The 21346-nt window shown below is 41.8% G+C and overlaps 1 protein-coding gene across 1 annotated transcript in view; it reads left to right on the top strand.

Annotated features, from left to right (window-relative positions):
- Positions 1-21346, top strand: part of ADCY7 (adenylate cyclase 7) — a 125449-nt gene that overhangs the window by 70731 nt on the left and 33372 nt on the right. Inside the window, exons 6-10 of the mRNA XM_043990368.1 lie at positions 922-1070; positions 6420-6531; positions 6746-6873; positions 8077-8235; positions 9292-9424. Of these exons, the coding sequence (XP_043846303.1) occupies positions 922-1070; positions 6420-6531; positions 6746-6873; positions 8077-8235; positions 9292-9424 (681 nt within the window). The remainder of the gene's footprint in view (positions 1-921; positions 1071-6419; positions 6532-6745; positions 6874-8076; positions 8236-9291; positions 9425-21346) is intronic.

Here is a 21346-nt window from a genome sequence, read left to right as displayed (position 1 = left end):
CCTCCTGAATCCAGGGCTGGTACTTTATTCACTGCACCATCTAGCTGCCCCACATAAAGCACTTTATAAACAAACCCTTATGGACTTGTCTTGGTTGTTACACTATGCCATTGGTCCAAGGAACTTGGGTCATTTATTTTGGAGAAGAAAAAACTTGGGAGAATATGATGGTCATATGGAAGAGCAGTTAGATTTATTATTATTTTAAAAATATTTTTATTACATTAAATACTTCCCAATTACATGTAAAAACTTTTAACAATCATTTAAAACTTTTTTGAGTTCCAGATTCTCTCCTTCCCTTCCTCCCCATCTCCATCTTTCAGAAGGCAATCAATTTGATATTGATTATACATGTGAAGTCATATAAAACGTATTTCCATGTTTGTTGCAGAAGAAAAAACAGACAAAATAAAACAATAACAATAAAGCAAAAAACAAAATAGTATGCCTCAATCTGTACTCAGAGATCATCAGATCTCTCTTTGGAGCTGGATAGCATTTTTACAATCCTTTGGGATTGTAGCAGATTTAGAGCAGAGGATGTCAGAGAGCTAGAGGGAACCTTCCAGTCTCTTCATGTTATATTTGGCCCAAGAATATAGCACTAGGACCAAGGGGGTGGACTTTACTGGGAGCCAGATTTTCAGATCAGTGTGAGGAAGAATTTCCTGGGTAGAATTATCCACTGATAGGAGAACAGGTTGCCTTGACAGGTAGTGAGTTTTCTTATTACTGGAGCCTCTTAATCAGAAACTAGATGGCTTCTTGTTAGGTAGGTTGTAGAGGCCGTTCTGCTTCTGGTGTGAGTATGTATGAGTGTGAGTGAGTGTGTGTGTGATTATGGTGTGTGTGTGTGGTAACAAGATGCCCCTTAAGGTCCCTTCCCACTTTGACAATCTATAATTCCCTGTTCCTCAGGAGAACCTGCTGCTTTCAGTATTACCAGCTCATATCTCCATGGGGATGAAGTTGGCCATCATTGAGCGGCTCAAGGAGAACAATGACAGACGAAGCATGCCTGACAACAACTTCCACAGTCTCTATGTCAAGCGGCACCAGAATGTGAGGTGAGGATCTGTGTAAGAAGCCACTCTTCGAGTGGGAGAGCCACCTATGGGAGAGAAAGATAGGTTGGAGCCAGATGAATGCTGCAGTCCAGTTTATATTTTATTTAGAAGTCATGCCTTAGGAGTAGAGGCAAGACATCATCAGAGTAGCACCTTAGGGGTATTAGTTGGGCAATAGTGTGGATAATGGATTGCAGTGGAAAGGAGGACCTTAATCAGGAAGACCAAGTAGGGGGCTGATGGAATAGTGTTGTAGGTGAAAAGAGGTGAGGGCCTGAACTGTGGTGGCCACAATGAGAATGGAAGGAAAGGAATGGATACTTAAGATATGGTGAAGGTAGATATAACAGGACTGGGTGACTGAGTGGATATGAGGGAGAATTGAAGAAGACCACTCCAAATTTACCGTCAATAGAAATGGAGGTGTTGAGTTTAGTTTTATGTGCATTGGGCTTGGGGTGCCAAAATAGTGTGTAGGTGTAGGCATCTAGTAGGCAGCATAAATAAACTTTGGGGAGAGATTGAGGGTAGGAATAGAGATAGAATTTGGAATCATCTTCATGGAGGTGATCATTGAAATCATGTTAATGGATGACATTGCCAAAGGGGAAAGGGGAGAGGAGAGAGAAAAGGTATCACAGGGCTGTATAGGATAAAGTACTGAAGTGAGTACAATTAGTTTTATAAGAATGCAGTGAAGGGACATCACAGAGTGGGCTGGAGTAGTAAGAGAAAGCTTTGTGGAGATTGTGGACCAGGCTTTGACTTTGAAACACTGGTAAGATTTTTATAAGTGGGGAGGACATTCAAGAGATCAGGGTCAGGGCAGAGTCAGGGCGAGGGAAGACAACATGACCAAGATTGAACCTGATATTTTCTGGGGATAGTCAATAAGCCAGTGTGGCTGGAGCAGAAGGCCTGAGTTTTTAGAGATTTGGATTTATAAGTGGATATTATATAGCAAAACTAATCAAACTGGGGGGCATCTAGGTGGCACAGTGGATAAAGCACTGGCCCTGGATTCAGGAGGACCTGAGTTCAAATTTGGCCTCATACACTTGATACTTACTAGCTGTGTGACCCTGGGCAAGTCATTTAACCCCCATTGCCCTGCAAAAAAGAAAAAGAAAAAGAAAACTAATCAAACTGATCCCTTGCAGCTGCACATTGGTTTAGGAAACCACAAATTAAGATTATCTATGTTGTATTATATTTTTATTTACTTTGTTTCCCAATTACATTTTAATCTGATTTCCTTGACTTTTGGTCAGAAGTTTGAGACCTCTGATAGAGTTTAGCTTTTCACCCCCATTTTACTGACAGGGCCTTTTTTCCTTTAGCTTCAGGCACTACAGTCCATTTCTTTGTGTCTTCATTGTCTTTCTCTCCCTTGACCATCTCGGACCTACTCCTATAGCTTTAACTACCACTTCTATGCAGATAGTTCCCACATCTCTGCCTGTAGGCCTGACCTCTTTTCCGGGCTTCAGACTCACTTCTACATCTTAAAGTAATCATATTCTCGCGTCCCCTAAACCTGCTTCTGCTTCTGACTTAACTATTTCTGTCTATGGCACCCTGATCTACCTATCAGTTAACTACTATTTATTAAATGCTGAGGGAGGGGTAGCTAGGTGGCACAGTGGATAGAGCACCAGCCCTGGATTCAGGAGGACCTGAGTTAAAATCCGGCCTCAGACACTTGACACTTACTAGCTGTGTGACCCTGGGCAAGTCACTTAACCCCAATTGCCTCAACAAAAAAACAAAACAAAAAAAGTGCTGGGGATGTAGACAGGCTAAAAGCCCTGATCCTCCTATATCTGTGACAGAAGGATTATCTTTGACTTTTTCCTCTCTCAATTCTCATATGGTCAGTTACCAAGTCCCATCAGTTCTATCCTTGCAACATCTCTTGTGTCAGATCCTTCTCTCTTTTCTCATTGCCACCAGAAGTGGATCCTCATTGCCAATTGTTTAAACTGTTGCAGTAGCCTCCTAGCGGGTCTTCTGACCCACATTATCTATTCTTCCCTCCCTCTCATCCATAATCCATATCGTTGCCAGACTGACATTTTTTATGCACAGATCTGGCCCTGTCAATGCTCAATAACCCTCAGTGGCTCTCTGCTGTCTCTGGAGTAAGTTTAATACTCATTTCTCATGGTGATCCCCTTCCCACACCCTAGGCTCCAGCTTGCCTGGACATTGTCATATCCCTCAGCCTAAGGAAGGCACAACTGGAGTCCTAGACTGCCTTCTCTGCCCATTTTTACCTATTGAATTCTTGCCTGCCCTTTAAAACTCAGCTTACATGCCCCTTAACTGAGAAGCCTTCCCCATTCTCCCTGGCTTCTGCCATCCTCCCTTCCTAAAGGGCAGGATGTAGGCTGTGTCTTATCTAAACCTTTTCTCTTCCCCAGCCCCTAGTAGAGTTCTGGGGATACACTGTGTGCCTGAGGATAATAGGGAGCAGGGCTGAAACTAGCACTTAGGTCTTCCGACTTTAGAATAGAATACTCTTGCTGAATGAAAAGACTAAGACTTGCCTAACTTCCCATTTCCTAATCTCCTGATTTACTTTTTCTCTTTTTATCCATGTCTGTTCTCCATTTTTGCACTGAAGATGTTAAAATCCTAGAGCTTCCAGTCAGATGGGGGAACTCGGGGAAATAAGAATAGAGTCAAACCAAATTGTGAAAGAAAGGTCTCAGAAGTTTTTTTTTCCTTTCTCTTTGTCTTCTCCTTCCTCACCCCCCAATCCTAGCAGTGCACGGTGGTGGGCTGATCAAGATCGGTTGTATAAGGGGATCGTTGAGTCTTGAAAAGTTGAGTCCATTCTAGTTCTTCCCCAATGCTGTCTCACAGCACCTTCGCTGAGTCTCCCTGACCCCCCCAAACCCCCCCAAAGAAGGCTGTTGGCTTCCAGCTGTGATTGAGAAGGAAGCCTTAGGACACTTGGGGGAGGGGGAAGAGATGGGGTGGGGCACAGTCCAAGATAACTTGTTATTAAGCATGCAGTACCTTTGTCATGGGTGCTTTGGGGCAGGCAGACATGATCTCATTCACCCCACAATAGCACAGGCAAAGCAGAACATGTCACACCTCTCCAAGGTGGCCTAGCATTGTTGGCTGGGAAGGGAGAGGGTACTTGTTAAAGCCATAGGGGGATGGCCCGACCTGCTTTTACAGCTTCTAAAGCCCAGAGGTGCTCAGTTTGCCCTCACTTCTGGGCTCATGTCCTCACTTCACAGAGAGAGTAGCTGAGGCCCCAAAGGTACTCCAGGTGGCATACGGACATTCAGGGCCTAATTGGGAATCCAGGGCCCCCTTCTTTGGTTCTTGCTGCCTCTCCTTCCTAACTGTGGGCCTATGGTCCTAGGACACATAATAACATATAATGGGGGGCATTGCTTAGGGGTTTTATCCTTCCCTCCACAAGGGTATTGGGGAAGTATCTCCAATCCATTGTGTTCCTAAAAACCCACTTTCTCCTCTGACCTCCAGGTCTGGCATGAGTGGCCCTCTAGAATCTGATTCCAGTTTACTTCATCCTCACTTTCTCTCCTTCATGTGCTGTCCATCGCAGCCAAAGAGGATGTTCTCTGACTGCTCCTGCCCCCTCCCATCTCTGCCTCAGAGCTGCTCTCTGGTCTCCTCCTGCCCACTCCCATCTTTGAGCCTTTGCTCACACTGGGCTCCTATATTCATTTCCCTCCATTGTAGTCTCTCACTTCCTTCAAGGCCCATCTCAGATGTTAACTCCTCCATGAAGCCTTCCTTGAAGCTGAGAAAGTGATTGCTTACTTCTCAGATGTCTCATAGCACTTTTCTTGGCTCTATCCTTTGTGTTTATTGCATTCTCCCTTGTTGTAGTTGTTTTTGTGCTTCTTTCCTTTTATTATCTTGAACGTTTTTTGAGGCAACTAGGTGGCATAAGTAGAGATGAGGGAGTCCTGGGTTCAAATCCTCCCTCAGACACATTAGATATGTAACTTTGGACAAGTCATTTAACTCCTCTAAGACTCACTTTCCTCCTCTCTAAAATGGGGATAATGTAATAAATAGTACCTACTTCCCAGGGTTGTGGTGAAGATAACATATGTAAAGTGTTTTGTAAGTCTTAAAGTACTATATAAATGTTGGTTATTAATGATAATAATTATTATATTATTACTGAGAAAAAAGGACTCTCTTTTCTATCATTGTATAACTAGCACCAAATACAGTGCCTTGAACATGGCACAATAGGTTCTCAGTAAATGCTCATCGAATTAGATTTGTTGGGGACCCCAAGAAGATAAAGAATATTTCTACCAAGCTTGGAGTGCTTCCTCTGGCTGGCAGAAGTGAGGGCAGCAGAGGCCAGATCCATATCCAGAAAACAGCTTCTGCTGTGCAGGGGAGGCCACTTGGGTTGGGGGTGGGGAGACAAGAAGAGGGAGGTGGTAGGCCTGGGAATTAATTACAGCAAATATAGTCACTTATTTTCCTCCTGTTTGTTCTGGGCATTGTTCCAGTATCCTCTCAATATTCCCATTATGCTCGGGAGATACAAATTAATTTGAAAGTGATCCTCACCAAAGCATATGAGAAGCAGTGTAGCATAGTAAAGAGGGGGTTACTTTGCAGTCAGAAAGACCTGGGAAGCTTTCTGATGGTAAGATTCAGACAGGCTGCAGGTCTACATCAGTAGAGTGAGCTTCTTCGCAGGCTGTCACCCACACCCCTGAAATCATAGGCTCAGACGGAAAAAACCCCAAAGGCTGAAGAGTAATTCTTAACAGCTTCCTACACAAAACTCTCCATCTTGTCTGTTCCAGAGTCATGTAGAAATGAGGCAGTAAATAACGGCATGGGCGATTAATTTCGAGGGTCTGAGCTAGCATCTCTGTTCTGTTACTGGTTGTGCAAATTTGGAAAGGTTGTGATTTTTCAGGAATTCACTGTCCTCATCTAGAAAATGACAGGGCTGGACTTTGATGACCTCCAAGGTTTCTTCTCCCTCTAAAGCTGATCATATGATTTCTAGATGACCAGGACCTTGCTTCATTAACAGAAAATTCAGAATCATGTATATTTGACACTTGGGAACAGGTTTACAGCTGCTCAAATTTTCTTTAGAGGAACCAAGTACCCTTATTGTAGCCTGAGCCATGAGGCCCCTAAGTCATGTTTGCTGACATGATTAAGAGTACCATATATTTGTGTTCATGCCCATTGATCCCCTGTGTGTACATTGAGTGTCTCATGAAGTACTGACAGTGTGGCCATTGAATGTTTCACGTTGAGGACTTGGGGGCTGCATTAGTGGCTGCCTGGTCATAAGCCTGCTTTCTGCTTGTGCAGCATCCTGTATGCGGACATCGTGGGCTTTACCCGTCTGGCCAGTGACTGTTCCCCAAAGGAGCTTGTGGTGATGCTGAATGAGCTCTTTGGAAAGTTTGACCAGATAGCCAAGGTAAGTCACCCTCTCGAATGCACCGAGTAGAGCAGGGATTGAACCTGTGCTTTACGTCACTCCCCTGTCCTTCTCTACCAGTGCTAAGGTGTAAAGAGAGGCTGTTTTGGGGTGGTAAAAAAAACCTCTGGAGCAGGGCTCAGGGAGGCTGGGTCCTAGTCCCTCTCGGGCCCCTCATTAGCTATAGAGCTTCAGTGAGTCACTTACTTTGCAGGAAAATGAGTGTATGAGGATCAAGATTTTGGGGGACTGCTATTACTGTGTTTCTGGCTTGCCAGTGTCCTTGCCAACTCATGCCAGGAACTGTGTGAAGATGGGACTCGATATGTGTGAAGCCATCAAGTAAGTACTTGGGGTACACAGGGTGGAGGGAGGGTGCTGTGACAGCCCAGACATCTGTCATCTTCCTTGCTCATCCCCTGGGCTTCTCTGGCAGAGCCAATAGGCTTGTGCATAGCAGATGTGAGATTCCACATGATATATGAGAAAACACAGAGGCAGAGAATAGAAATAATAACTCAAGGCCATGCATTGTTTCCTTTAAGGATGCCACTTTACTTATGGCAGAAAGGATTGAGGTCAGGCAACAGGAAGAACTTTGTGACTCTCAAGTTTTGGAGCCTGTATCAAAATTGATACTTCTGATTTTTTTTTTTTGGTGGGGCAATGAGGGTTAAGTGACTTGCCCAGGATCACACAGCTAGTAAGTGCCAAATGTCTGAGGCTGGATTTGAACTCAGGTTCTCCTGAATCCAGGGCGGGTGCTTTATCCACTGCGCCACCTTGCTGTCCCCTACTTCTGATTTTAATAATCATAATTCCCCCCTCCTTCCCCCAGGTTTCTCTGAGCCTATTCAAATTCTGTTCATATTTCAAGACCCAGCCCCAATCCCCCCTCTTCTGGGAAGCTTTCCTTGACGACCTATGCTTCCAGGGATCCTTCCTTTGTCCTGGAACATTTATTCTGTGTACCCAAACAATTTGGTCTTTGTTACATTTGGTCCAGGAGAGATAGACGAGTGGGATAGGCTATCCCTATTCTATTAACCTCTCATGGGATAGAGGTTAACCTTGGAGTTACAGAAACCCGAGTTCAAATTCAGATTTTTTTCTTTGACACTATCTGCCTGGCCATGGGTGAATTATTTCATATCTCAATGTTCTTGGCAATTCTCTAACACTTTTAAGTTGCAGAGGAAGAGCTGATCCTTAATGGTGGAGGGAGTTTCCACAGTCACTTTGTTTCTACTGTCTTGTATTCTTCTTTAGTTGCATTGTGTAGCAATCTTGTCTAATCTCCAAGTCTGTGAGCTCCCAAAGGGCACAGACTGTGCTTTCTCTTGTCTATGCAACAGTGCCTATCCTTGGGTGGGAAGCATAGGAGATTCTCAAAAAATGCTTGTTAATTGATTCATGGGGTAACTGAATTTCTTAGTTGGGTACCATCTAGGATAAAAGAAGATCCTGCGTGATTTGAAGTTAAGGGAGCCATGAGATTAGTTTTGCTGTTTCCCAGGAGGTCTTGACACTTCCTGTTGTCTACAGGCAAGTGAGGGAAGCCACAGGTGTAGACATCAACATGAGAGTGGGCATCCACTCTGGAAATGTGCTCTGTGGGGTCATCGGCCTTCGAAAATGGCAATATGATGTGTGGTCCCATGATGTCTCCTTGGCCAACCGGATGGAATCAGCTGGGGTCCCTGGGTAAGAATTGTCCATAGGGTAAGGGGGGTTGTGGTGAGGAGTTTGGGCTTAACTTCCCCTTCATTCTCATAGTCTTGGTATCTGGGCCCTCAAACTCCTGGAGATTTTGCTTGGCCACCAGCTTATTTGTTTTTACCTTGAATTTGAAGATAAGGTTCAATGATGAGAGCTCTGACTTCTTGCTATTGGCCAATGTCAGCCTTTTCTTTAAAATGTGAGGTTTAGATCAAGAGATCTCTGATGTCCTTTCCAGTGCTGACATGCCATGTGCCTGATTTCATAGTTCTAAATCAGCCCAGTAAGGGGGCTCTTATTGCCAGGAGGATGGACAGAGGATGAATAATCACCTTTTTGGTGGCAGTGGAGATCTTTCATTCATTCATTCATTCATTCATTCATTCATTCATTCATTCATTCATTCATTCATTTGCAGGGCAATGAGAGTTAAATGACTTGCCCAGGGTCACATAGCTAGTAAGTGTCAAGTGTGTGAGGCTGGATTCCTGAATCCAGGGCTAGTGCTTTATCCACTGTGCCACCTAGTTGTCCCCAGTGGAGATCTTTTAACAACATGGTCTCATTTTCCTCATTTGTAAAATGGAAGGATTAAAGTGAATGCTCTCTAAGGTCCCTTCCAGCTTTGGCATTCTGTGACCCTATATCTATTCAATTAGGATGGCACAGGGTGTGGTTCTTTGTAGAGGTAGGAGAATGAATGAGACCTTGTGATTGAACGAGACTCAGCTCTCTTTCCCGCCCACCCCCTCCTCTCTTCTTTTTCTCTCTTCCTTCCTTTCCTCCCTCCCTCCCCTCTCTCTGTATACCTTCCTTCCTTCTTTCCCAATTCTCATTACAATCCTTCAAGGTGCCACCTTTTCCTTAAATAAAGCATGATTGTGGTAGGGGCAGGGGGATGGGGACATAGGACCTGAATACCTGTAGCTTCTCCTGGCACCAAAGAAGCTCAGAATAACTAAATCAGGTTGAGAGAGCCTCCTCGGAGGATTCTGAACACATGTGGTTTGAATTCCTTTTTCTCCACATTGTTCTCTACAGCCGGGTACACATCACTGAAGCCACATTGAACCATCTGGACAAAGCATACGAAGTAGAGGAGGGGAATGGACAGCAGAGAGACCCCTACTTGAAGGAGATGAACATTCAGACCTACCTGGTCATAGATCCCCGGGTATGTTCAGTTCCTTCTTCCACTCCTAGGGAGTCTCTGGTGTATGTGTGTGGGAAAATGTATGGGTTCACCAGGACCATATTGATGTCAGGGGGTGTTGCACAGCATCATCTGCCTCAAAATGCTTCTGGCCAGATCCTGGGGTACCTCCCCTCTCATTCCCTGATTCTTTTACTGGCTTGTCTGGCCTTGGAAATTTGTGAATAACACCCGTACAGTTTAACAAGCACACCACTGATTAAACACCTGTTGTGGGCAGAGCCCCAGGCTGGATGCTGGTGGTGATCCAGAACTCAAGAGACAGAATCTCTAACTGTTTGGAGTCTAGTAGGAGGATAAAACCCAACCGTGACTAACTATGATCCACGTCACGTGATAAGTTTAGAAGAGAGACACAAAAGGAAGTGCCAATAGAAGGAAAGGGGGTGGAATGCAAGGGGGAGCAGGGAGGATGGTTCCTGCCTTTGGGGCTCTTTGAAAAGGCCAGTGCAGGGGAAGGAATCAGAGCAGCAAAAAATACTGGTAGGGTTGGAGGGAGTGTGTGTGTGTGTGTGTGTGTGTGTGTGTGTGTGTGTGTGAGAGAGAGAGAGAGAGAGAGAGAGAGAGAGAGAGAGAGAGAGAGAGAAATAGTGAGAGGAAGAGAGAGATTGTGTGTAAGAGAGTGTGTGTAAGGGAGGGAGGGAGGGGGAGAGAGAGGATATATATGTGTGTGTGTGCGTGTGTGTGTGTGTGTGTGTGTGTGGTGAGAGAGAGAGAGAATGAGAACAGAGTAGGCATAGGATGGAGAATTTGTCTGACCATTTGTCTTGGGCTCTAGAGAACTCACTGTTCTTCCAGGCTTTTGAAAACCAATGGTACATGCCTTCTAGACAGCTCAGTTCTGAAGGAAGGGGAGATGTGTTCCAGCAATTGGTGGACAACAGATCTCTTTATCACCCGTCATGGTCTACCTTGGTTTTCCCTTCTGTCCCTCCCCTTCTCCTTTTCCCTATCTCTTATGTAGTCAGATGGACTTCAGATCCTTCAGCGGAGTTTTTTCTTTTAAACAAGTCTCTGCCAGCTTTATGAGTGAGCAGGAGATAGAATTTCCAGCCCAACTCCTATTTCATCTGTTGTTTTCCAATTATGTTTTCTCATGCAACTTATAGGAACCACAGATCTGGCACTGGATGGGACTCTAGTAACTGATGAGTCCAAAACATTCATTTTACTCATTTACTGAAAACTAAAGGCCAGATTAGAGAAAGGACTTCACTTAAGGTCATATAGGTAGTAGGAAGCAGAGCTAGGATTTGAACCCAGGTTCTCTGAATTCAACCCCAGCACTTCTCTTTGAGAAGAACAACTCTGTCTCAGCACAGTTAAGATATTTTAAAGCAGTTTACCCTCTCCAATCCATTGCCTATCCAATGAGTATTTTTTTAACCAGTAAAACCATTGATGAATGCTTCAAGGGTCTTTTATGGAAGAGGCAACACTATGGGAGCATAGGTTTTCAGAGTTGAAAGAGACCATAGAGAAGAAGTGTCCTCTCCATTTTGCTAATGAGAAACCAGGGGCCTATGGAAAGTGACTTGTCACAGAGTCCCACGGGTAGCAAGTCAAGATTTGAACCCAAGTCTCTTGACTTCAAATTCAATGTTCTTTTCATTATGCCATCTAGCAGCTACTGTATGTCTACCATGTTTGGTATCATGAGGGAGACAGTGCTGTATAAGGCACAGACCCTGCCCAAAGTGTGGCTAAGAAATAAAGTGGATACTCATGACAGAGCAGCATGAAATGCAAGCTAGTATGCAATTCAGGGCTGAGTTATGTGGTGTGTGTTCTATAGACTATGTTATAGAGGTTGAGTATATGAAGCGAGAATGAATGAGACGAGCTGGGCGTGTAGGAGATTGTTAGTCTCTGGTCTCTGTCTACACCTCAACATTCCTCCAGTTATCTCAAGTTATTCTCCCCAGTCCCCTAATTCCTTATACAAAATCATTTTAATTAAATAAATAGGGATTCTTAACACAGTGGAAAGATCACTGAATCTGGAGTTAGAGGAACTGAGTTCAAATCTCTCTGTTACATTATTGCTTTTGTGACCTCAGGCAAGTCCCTTAAATTCTCTGGGCCTTAATTTCTCACCATTAAAATCGAGGTTGGAGTCTGACGTCCCTTCCAGTTCTAAATATGTGATTCTGTTGTGCCTGTGTGTGATGGACTCTCTCCAGCAGAAGTGCTGGCTGGCTGGGTGGAGAGTTTGCACTGAGAGACACAGAGCTGTCCCAGGGGCTGAGGTCCTGAAGAGGATTGACTGATCTGGCTCGTTGGTGTTGGCTTCCTTCATGATCAGTTCTGCCTTTTTTTCTGGGGAATCATGGGGTTGGCAGTGGTTTCCACTGTGAGCCATGTATTTTGGCTGTTGTTCTTAAATTTCCATTTTAAACAGTTCATTCTTCAAGTTGTCTGTCCCATGTCCCCATGCAAGTGCCATTTGTCCCAAAGGGGACTGGGATCAGGATGTCACACATTTTCTAGTGGGTCCCCATAGTCAGGGCAGGGATGATTGATCATCTCAGAGAATGAGGTCAAGTGTGTGACCTGATAATGTAGTATGAAAGACAGAGTTTGGGAAAGAACCTGGAGTTTTCTGCTTTCTAGCCCTATCCTTATCTTTCTTCTTTTTGCAACAGCCCTGCTCTGCGTCCTTCTCACATGGTTTGGGGTTGAGGGATTTTCCCCTACCCTGCCACATGCCTGGACAAACAGAATTATTTTCCACACAGGAGGCCAGCAAGTCTGTATGTGGCTTTGGTGAATCATTCTTGGGGCTCTGACAAGAATGTCGTCAATCTGTTTTCAAGCTTTCTTCCTCTCTCCCCCAGCGGCACATCAAGGTCTACTTTAAAGACCCAGCCATTAAGTGTTTAGATGAATTGGGCACATCAAAACAAGACTGTCCAGTTTCTCATTTCTAGATGGTTGGGACTGTAGCCAAAGATCTATGGGCTCAGCTGCTTTTAGTTACCGCTACTGAGAAATGGGGATACAGACTTCTGTGCCTTTTCCTGAAGGTACTATCTGCTTCCTTCTCCCCTGAACTAGTGATAGAAATCTCTGAACATCAGAGCTGGAAGGACCCTTAGAGATTATTTAGACTAATCCTCTCATTTTTGATAAGAGGAAAAAACTGAGGCCTGGGGAGGGGAAATTATCTGTCCAATGTTACAGTCAGTGAATGGAAGAACAAAGACGAAAACCTGGGTGTTCTGACTCCCAAGCTATTGTTCTACTATCTTGAGCTTTATTTGATCATATTTTAAAGATTTTATTGATGCTTTTTTTTGGCCATAGTAATTTATGGATGTGCCTCTCCTTTGTCACAAAGAAAAGGGAGTTAAGCAGTAGTGACAGACAAAGCAATATTGTTTGACAGTGTATTCATTGTTCTACACCCTTATTTCTCCCATATCCCTGCTAAGAGAAGGGAAATGTGTTTCACTGTCTTTCTTCATTGCCAAGATTGTTTATTACAATTAATCAGTTTGGTTGCCTTTCTATATTGTGTGTATGTATATAGGTATACACACACACACATAAATTAGATAATATATGTATAATGTATATAATTGTATTGTTGTTGCTTTAGTCATTTTCTACTCATATCCAACTCTTTGTGACTCTATTTGGGAGTTTCTTGGCAAAGATATTAGAGTGTTTGTCATTTCCTTCTCCAGCTTCTTTTACAGATGAGGAAACTGGGGCAAACAGGGTTAAGTGACTTGCCCAGGGTCACACAGCTAGCAAGTATCTGAGGCCAGATTCGAACTCAGGAAGATGAGTCTTCCTAGGCACTCTATCCACTGAGCCACCTAACTGTCCCTGAGGCGAGTCTTCCTGATTCCAGGTCTGGCACTCTATCCATTGCCCTCCCGCCCTCATTCTCTAGATTCTCATTACTACCTCCTGCATCACTTCATGCAGATCTTCCAAATTGTGTTAATTTCTCGTATTTGTTGTTTCTATGGAGCACTAATATGTTCTTGTGCCACAGTTTGTTAAGTCATTCCCCAGTCAATAAGCAATTACATTCTTGCCAGTTTTTCTCTACCACAAAGAATAGGGCTTGATTTGATATAGTAGTAATAACCAACTAGTTTAGGCTAATTTGACCTATTGTGTTATAATAAAATATTGGTTTTAGAATCAGAAAGTGTAGGGTTGAGGCACATCTCCTGTAGGAACATCAGCTTCCTTACCTATAAAATGGGACTAAGAACCCCATTCCAATCTATCCTACACTCAGTTGCCAAAATGATTTTTCTAAAGCACAGGTCTGACCCTGTCACTCCCTACTCAATAAATGCCAATGGCTTCTTGTTACTTCCAGGATCAAACAGAAAATGCTATGTTTGGCATTCCAAACCTTTCACAACCTGGCCTTTTCCAGTTTTCTTTTTCATGTTACTTCCCTTCACCTCCTGTATGATCTAGCCTCTAGCCTACTTGCTGTCCCTCAAACAGGACACACTATCTCTTGCCTCCCCACTCCTTTAGACTTAGAGTGTTCTTCCTCACCTCTCTCTCCTGGCTCCTCTGGCTTCCTTCTCAAATTCCACCTTCTGGAGGAAGCCCTTCCAGGTCTGCCCTGCAGCTTGCTCCTTCCCTCTGCAATTACCTTTCCATTTCCACTGTATGTATCTTGTATGTACATAGTTATTTACATGTTGCTTCCCCCAACCCCCATTTGAATGTGAGCATCTTGAGGGCAGAGACCCTAGTTTTACCTTTTTTTGAATCCCTGGCCCTTAGCATAGTAACTGACCCACCGTAAGGGATTAATAAGTGCTGATTTACTGGCTAATAATATTTACACTATCTACAAGTAGTATTGATTCAGAAGATAGTGAGGAATGGAGACCAAAAAACCCCTCTACAACAAATTATTTTTACATCAGTGACAGTGGAATTTCTACCACATTTGGAATCTAATATCATAGTCCCTCATGTGAGGAAATAGAAATGGCAATAAAGAAAATAAATATTGAAAGAACAACTAGGGGGCAGCTAGGTGGCGCAGTGGATAGAGCACTGGCTCTGGATTCAGGAGAACCTGAGTTCAAATCCGGCCTCAGACACTTAACTAGCTGTGTGACCCTGGGCAAGTCACTTAACCCCAATTGCCTCAAAAATAAAATAAAAAATAAAAAAAAAAGAAAGAGCAACTAGAACAAACCAAGAATTCCCTGAAAAGATCCATGCTGGAGGAAATATAATTTTGATGCTGCTGAAGGATTGATTCTAAAGCTATCTGGGGAAAGCTATCTGTTTTTGAAAAATCATGGCTATTATCTTCTCAAAAAGATGATTGATTAGATATCAGTAACAGCAAACCTTTTTCATGTCAAAAATATCTTCATGAGAACCATTTCTTTTTCTTTTTCTTTTCTTTTTTTTTGGCAGGGAAATAAGGGTTAAGTGTCTTGCCCAGGGTCACATAGCTAGGAATTGTCAAGTGTCTGAGGCTGTATTTGAACTCAGGTCCTCCTGAATCCAAGGGCAGTGCTTTATCCACTGTGCCACCTAGCCGCCCCCCATGAGAACCATTTCTAACATGAAGGAAATTTTTGATGAAAATATCAGGATAGGAATGCTTTTATAAACAATATTCTATAGCTAAACACTTCTTTATGGTCATGCAATTGAATGAATGGTGTGATGCAGAGAATACAAGATTGCATGGTGTTTATTGTTTTATTGAACCTCAGAGTTGGAAGAGACATTAAAGACCATTTGATCTTTACTCATGAACACAGGCCCATTTTCCAAATGGTCTCAAAAAGTGGCCACCCTTCACTTAACCCCCATTGCCCCGCAAAAAAAAAAGTGGCCATCCAGTTTTCACTTTAAGGCCTGTGGGTCAGAGAAAGCACCATCACCCAAGGCAAGTCCCACTGCTTTTGGATGGCTTCCCTTGTTGGAAGTTCCTAATTACCTTAAGCCTATATTTGCTTCTTTGCAACTTTGCTCTAAACTCTGGCCTCTGGTGCCAAATTGAGCAATTCTAATCTCTCTTTGAATGGTAACTCGTCAGATACTTGAAGACAGCTCTCATATCCTGTACCTCCCCTCCCCTCTCAAGGGTTCTCTGGGCTTGTTTAGATTGTCTAGATTGTCAGTCTCCTTCCTAAAACTTGCCAACATTGAATATAATACCTCATGTATTTTTTGATCACAACAGTATAGAACAACCATGACCTTCCAGGTGATGGTCACCATGCTTCTTTTTTTTGTTTTGTTTTGTTTTGTTTTTTGTGGGGCATTGAAGGTTAAGTGACTTGCCCAGGGTCACACAGCTAGTAAGTGGCAAGTGTCTGAGGCCAGATTTGAACTCAGGTCCTCCTGAATCCAGGGCTGGTGCTTTATCCATTGCCCCCCCCCAGTTGCCCCCCACTATGCTTATTTTAATGTAATCTAATATTGCCTTAGGTCTCCTGGATGTAATATGATACTGTTGATTCACATTAAGCTTGCAGTCCAGTAGAACTTTGTTGTTGGTATTTTGGACAAATTGCTGCCCAGTACTACCTTCCTTATTTTGTCCTTGTGAAGTTGTTTATTTGAACCTAAGCATAAAACTTTACATTCATCCCAGTTCAACTTAATCTTACTAAATCTGACCCAGTGACCTAGCTTAAAACTTTAGTTATCTTTTAAGCTTTTTGTCATCTGGCATGCCAGAGATCTATGCTTGGATTTATATTTGCCACTAGGAATGTCCTTCTATGTTGACATCGAATTATTAATGATTATTTTAAAGCCTGTCTATTTAACCACTTTTGAGTTGATCTAACTATATTACTGTGTTAAATTTATCTAGGTCTGAGAAGGGGCAAATTGAGGTTTTCTACTATTATAATTTTATTCACTATTTCTCCATGCAATTCATTTAACTTTTCCTTTAATAATTTAAATGCCATGCCATTTGGGTACATATATGTTTAGTATTGAAATTAATTCATTGTCTGTGGTACCTTTTACCAAAATGTAGTTTCCTTGTTTATCTCTTTTACTTAGGACTATTTTTGTTTTTGCTTTATCTGAGATCATGATTGGTACTCCTGTCTTTTTTTTTTTCTCCAGCTAAAGGCATAGAAGATTATGTTCCCAGCCCTTTATTTTAACTCTGTATGTCTTTCTGTTTCAAGTATATTTCTTGTAAATGACATATTGTTGGATTCTGGTTTCTCATTCATTCTGCTATCCTCTTCCATTTTATGGGTGTGTGAGATTCAAAATTGGATATACGGAGCATTAATCTCCCCCTTTAAATCTTCCCTTTTATATATATATATCTCCCAGGTCAATGAGAAAAGGAGCCTTTGATCTTTAATCTGTGAGGGATCAGTTTTTTATTGCTTGGGAATTAATTAGACCACAAAGGTGAAACCAATTAGGGAAATAAGGAAGTAGAAATACAGATGAATAGTCTTAGATCTAAGCTTAGTCTATTCGATCCCAGAGATTAAGCTGGTTTAAAGGAATTTAGGATTTTCCTTTATAAAACTCACCAAATCCCAAACTGCCAGCCAGGCTGCGAACCAGCACACCCAAAGACTGAACACCAACCACGTGTTTCTGAACTCCTCTCACTGGAGCACCGCCATGGCTAAGTTTAACAGCCAGAGAGAGCGAACTTCCATTCTGCCCTCACTTTTAAGTTGGCATCCTGGAAGTTCCTTGTGTTCTCATGTTTTCCTTCCAAAAGGGGAGGTCCTTCAAAAGCTGCTTCACTAGCATGCGCAATCTCTCAAATGATTCAGCTAAAACTTCCTATATTAATCTTTACCACAAATAATTTTTACCACAGGTGAGTTCATTCCATTCACATTCACAGTTATGATTGCTGTATATTTTCCTCCATGCTATATTCTCTTATTTATTTATTTATTTTGCGGGGCAATGGGGATTAAGTAATTTGCCCAGGGTCACACAGCTAGTAAGTGCAAGTGTCTGAGGCTGGATTTTAACTCAGGTACTCCTGAATCCAGGGCCGGTGCTTTATCCACTGTGTCACCTAGCTGCCCCCATGCTATATTCTTATACTTTTCCTTTTTTCTCCATACCCTCTTTAACAGTCTGATTGGCTTTTGGCTAATGCTTTCTTCATTGTACTCTACTTAATTTCCTCCTTTTTCTTAACCCATTTTTTTTTCTTCTATTTCCCTGTGGGGTAAGATGTATTTCTGTTCCCAACTGTTCCCAACTGTATATTTTTCCCTCCTTTAACCAGTTCATATGATAGTAAGATTCAGGTGTTGCCTGCTCCCTTCCACTGTTGCCTCCTTATATAAACTTTACCTTATGTACTTCATTTATGTCAAATAATTTCCCCTCTTTTCTCTTTCCCCTCTCCCAGTGTGTTCTTCTTTACCCTTTCCATTCTTCTTTTGAGATAATCAAAACAGGGCTGGAGCCAAGATGGTGGAGGAAAAGCAGTGAGATAATCAAAACAGAACAGAATTACTTCTATGTTCCCTGTCTAATTAGACTCCCTCTATAACCTCTGATAATGTTAGAAATTTGAGGGGTTACATGTATCATTTCCCCATATAAGAATGTAAACAGTTTAACCTTATTTAATTCCTTATGATTGCTTTTTCATGTTTACCTTTTTATGTTTCTCTTGACTGTTAGCTTTTCTACTCAGCTCTGGTTCTTTTCATCAGGAATGCTTGAAAGTCCTCTATTTCATTAAAAGTTCATTTTTTCCCCTCCTGTAGGATTATACTGTTTGATGGGTAGTTTATTTTTGCTTGTAATCCTAGATTCCTTACTTTCTAGAATATTATATTTAAAGGTCTTTGCTCCTTATAATAGTGACTGCTAAATCTTGCGTGATCCTGATTGTGGCTCATTGGCTGCTTGCAATATGTTTTTTTGACTTAGGCACTGTAGATTTTGCTTATAATATTTTTGGGAATTTTCATTTTGGAGTTTCAGGAGGTAACTGAATTCTTTCAATTTCTACTTTGCCCTTTGGTTCTAAGATATCAGGGCAGTTTTAAAAAATTATTTCTTAAAATACGATCATCAAGGCTCTTTTTGTTCATGTCTTTTAGGTAGTTCACTGATTTTTAAATTATCCCACTTTTCTCTATTTTCCAGGTCAGTTGTTTTTTCTATGAGATATTTCCCATTTTCATCTTTTTCTTCAGACTTTCGACTTTGTTTTATTGTGTTTTGATGTTTCATGGAATCATTAGCTCCCATTTGACCAATTCCAATTTTCAAGGAGTTATTTTCTTTTTTTTTCCAAGTTATTTTCTTCAGTAAGGTTTTGTACCCCCCCCCCCCCAATTTTGCAAGCTGTTATTTTTTTTTCATGTATTTCTTCTCTGGTTTTCACTTTTCCACCATTTTTTCCTCTACCCCTCTCTTTTGGTTTAATTAATAATAATAATAATAATAATAACAACAACAACAACAACCCAAACTCTATAACTCTAGGAATTCTTATTGGACTTGTGTCTAAGCTGCATTTATCTTTGGGACTTTCCTTATAGGTGTTTTCAAGTTATTGCCTTCTGTGTTTGTATCTTCAGTTTCTCTGTTACCATAGTTACCCTTTATGGTTGGATTCCTTATTCATTTGCTTATTCTTCTAGCATATTTCTTGATTTTGGACTTGATATTAGTCTGCACTTCTTGGGGGGAATGGCTGACTTGAGCATTTTGTCCTTTTATGTCTTTCTGCTGCTTTCATAGGTCAGGATTGTACCTGCAGCCTTTCAGTGCTCTGAAAATGGTATGATCTGGATTGAAGTCAGCTTGCTGCCCTCTTGGACTGACCATCCACAAGTACCTAAAATAGGTTTTGGTCTGTTGGCTTGTTGTTGAGAATTTTAGTAGACAGGTGCTGGACTCAGTCACTTTTACCCTGCTGGGAGGTTCTCTAGGTTTGGAGGAATTGAACGCTAGCTCCTCTTTGGTCTAGGATTCCTGCCTTGATTAATTTGCCATAGACTTAGATACTAGTCTAAAGGCTAGAAATGAGTCACTTCTCTGCTCCTTGGATCAGAGACACACAGTTACATTTTTGGATATTGTTATTTGCTCAGTATAGAGGTGAGGACAACATTCAAAATTGCTTCTTTATGCCCCGAACTGGGTGGTGGGTGACAGAGGTATCAGATGGTACCCATCCCCTGTCCCCCACAGTATTTCAAGGATCTGCTAAGATCTCTTTCTACCCTGGTGCTTCCTTCCCGTTTTCAGACCCTATGCACTGAAAGGCTCCTTACTGTGTGTGTTCCTGTCCAGAGCCCATCCACAGCGTCCACAGACCTCTCTGTCTTTCTCCCTAAGCTGTCCCGGGCTGGATAAATGAAGTACTGTCATCAGAATTGGTGTGTTTTCTAGATCATTGAAGAGAAGGTATAGTGGGAAAGTCAGGATATATGGTTTCCTATGACTCTGCCATCTTGATTTTGCCTAAACTACATTACTGTGGCTCACATTTCTGTTGTGTCTAAAAATGGCATATCAGGTTTTGTAAAATTCTTTGCCAAAATCTATGTAAATTTGACTACTACTTGTGTGGTAACCATATCAAAAAAGTAAATCAGGTTACTGAAATGACCTGTCTTTACTGAAGCCATGCTAGCCTGTGGTGACCCCTGCTTTCTCTTTCCCTCCCTCCCTCCTTTCCTTTTTTTCTCTCTTACTCCTCTCCTTTCTTTCTTTTTTCCTAGATAGTTCCTAATCAATCCCTTTAATAATATATTCTAGCATTTTGTCAGGAATAAGTCATGTTCACTGGCCTAAAATCTTCAGATACCATTCTATTGCCTTCCCTCCTTTCACTTACACCTTTCCCTCCTCTCAAATTAGAACAGAATTTGATCTTCTCCAAGTTTGTGGTACTTCTCCCATTCTCTAGAATTTTTTTCCTTCTTTTTCTGCATTGAAAAAAAAAGTTATTTATATATTTTAAACATTCTTTTTAAATTTCGAGTTCCAAATTTTCTCTCTCCCTCACAGTCCACCCACCCCCATGTAGAAGGAAAGCAAAATGATATCAATTATACATGTGCATATTTCTGAATTAACTATGTTGCAAGAAAAGTAAAAATAAAAACAAAAAAGGGAGAAAATTGTATTTCAGTTTGCACTCAGAGGTCATCAGTTCTCTTTTTTGAGGTGGACAGAATTTTTTCAATCTGAGTCTTTTGGAATTGTATTGGATCGGGTAGCTAGGTGGCACAGTGGATAGAGCACCGGCCCTGGATTCAGGAGTGCCTGAGTTCAAATCCGACCTCAGACACTTAACACTTACTAGCTGTGTGACCCTGGGCAAGTCACTTAACCCCAATTGCTTCACTTAAAAAAAAAAAAGGAATTGTATTGGATCATTGTATTGTTCAGCATAGCCAAGTCTTTCACATTTGATCATCATTGCAACATTACTGTTACTATGTACAGTAATCTGGTTCTCTTCTTACTTCACTTTACATCAATTCATATAGGTCTTGCCATGTTTTTCTGAAACCATCCCTTTTGTCATTTCTTATAGTACAGTAGTTTTACATCACAGTCATATGTCACAACTTGTTCAGCTATTTCCTAGTTAATGAACATCCTTTCAATTTCCAATTCTTTGACACCACAAAAAGAAATGCTATAGATATTTTTGTATATATATAGGTATTTTTTCTTTTCTATTCATTGCTTTGGGGTACAGACTCTGAAAACTATCTGTTCATATCCCTTGACAATTTATCATTTGGGGAATGGCTTTTTAAAAAAATTTGACTCAGTTCCTGTGTATTTGAGAAAGGATACTTTATGAGAAACATTCTGTAAAACATTTTGCTATTACTTCATTGTCTGTGGTACCTTTTAGCAAAATGTAGTTTTCCTCATTATCTT

This window comes from Dromiciops gliroides, chromosome 2, assembly GCF_019393635.1.
Source record: "Dromiciops gliroides isolate mDroGli1 chromosome 2, mDroGli1.pri, whole genome shotgun sequence".
NCBI lineage: Eukaryota > Metazoa > Chordata > Mammalia > Microbiotheria > Microbiotheriidae > Dromiciops > Dromiciops gliroides.
Note: the sequence above shows the minus strand (reverse complement) of the source record. Positions and strands in the feature narration are given on the sequence as shown.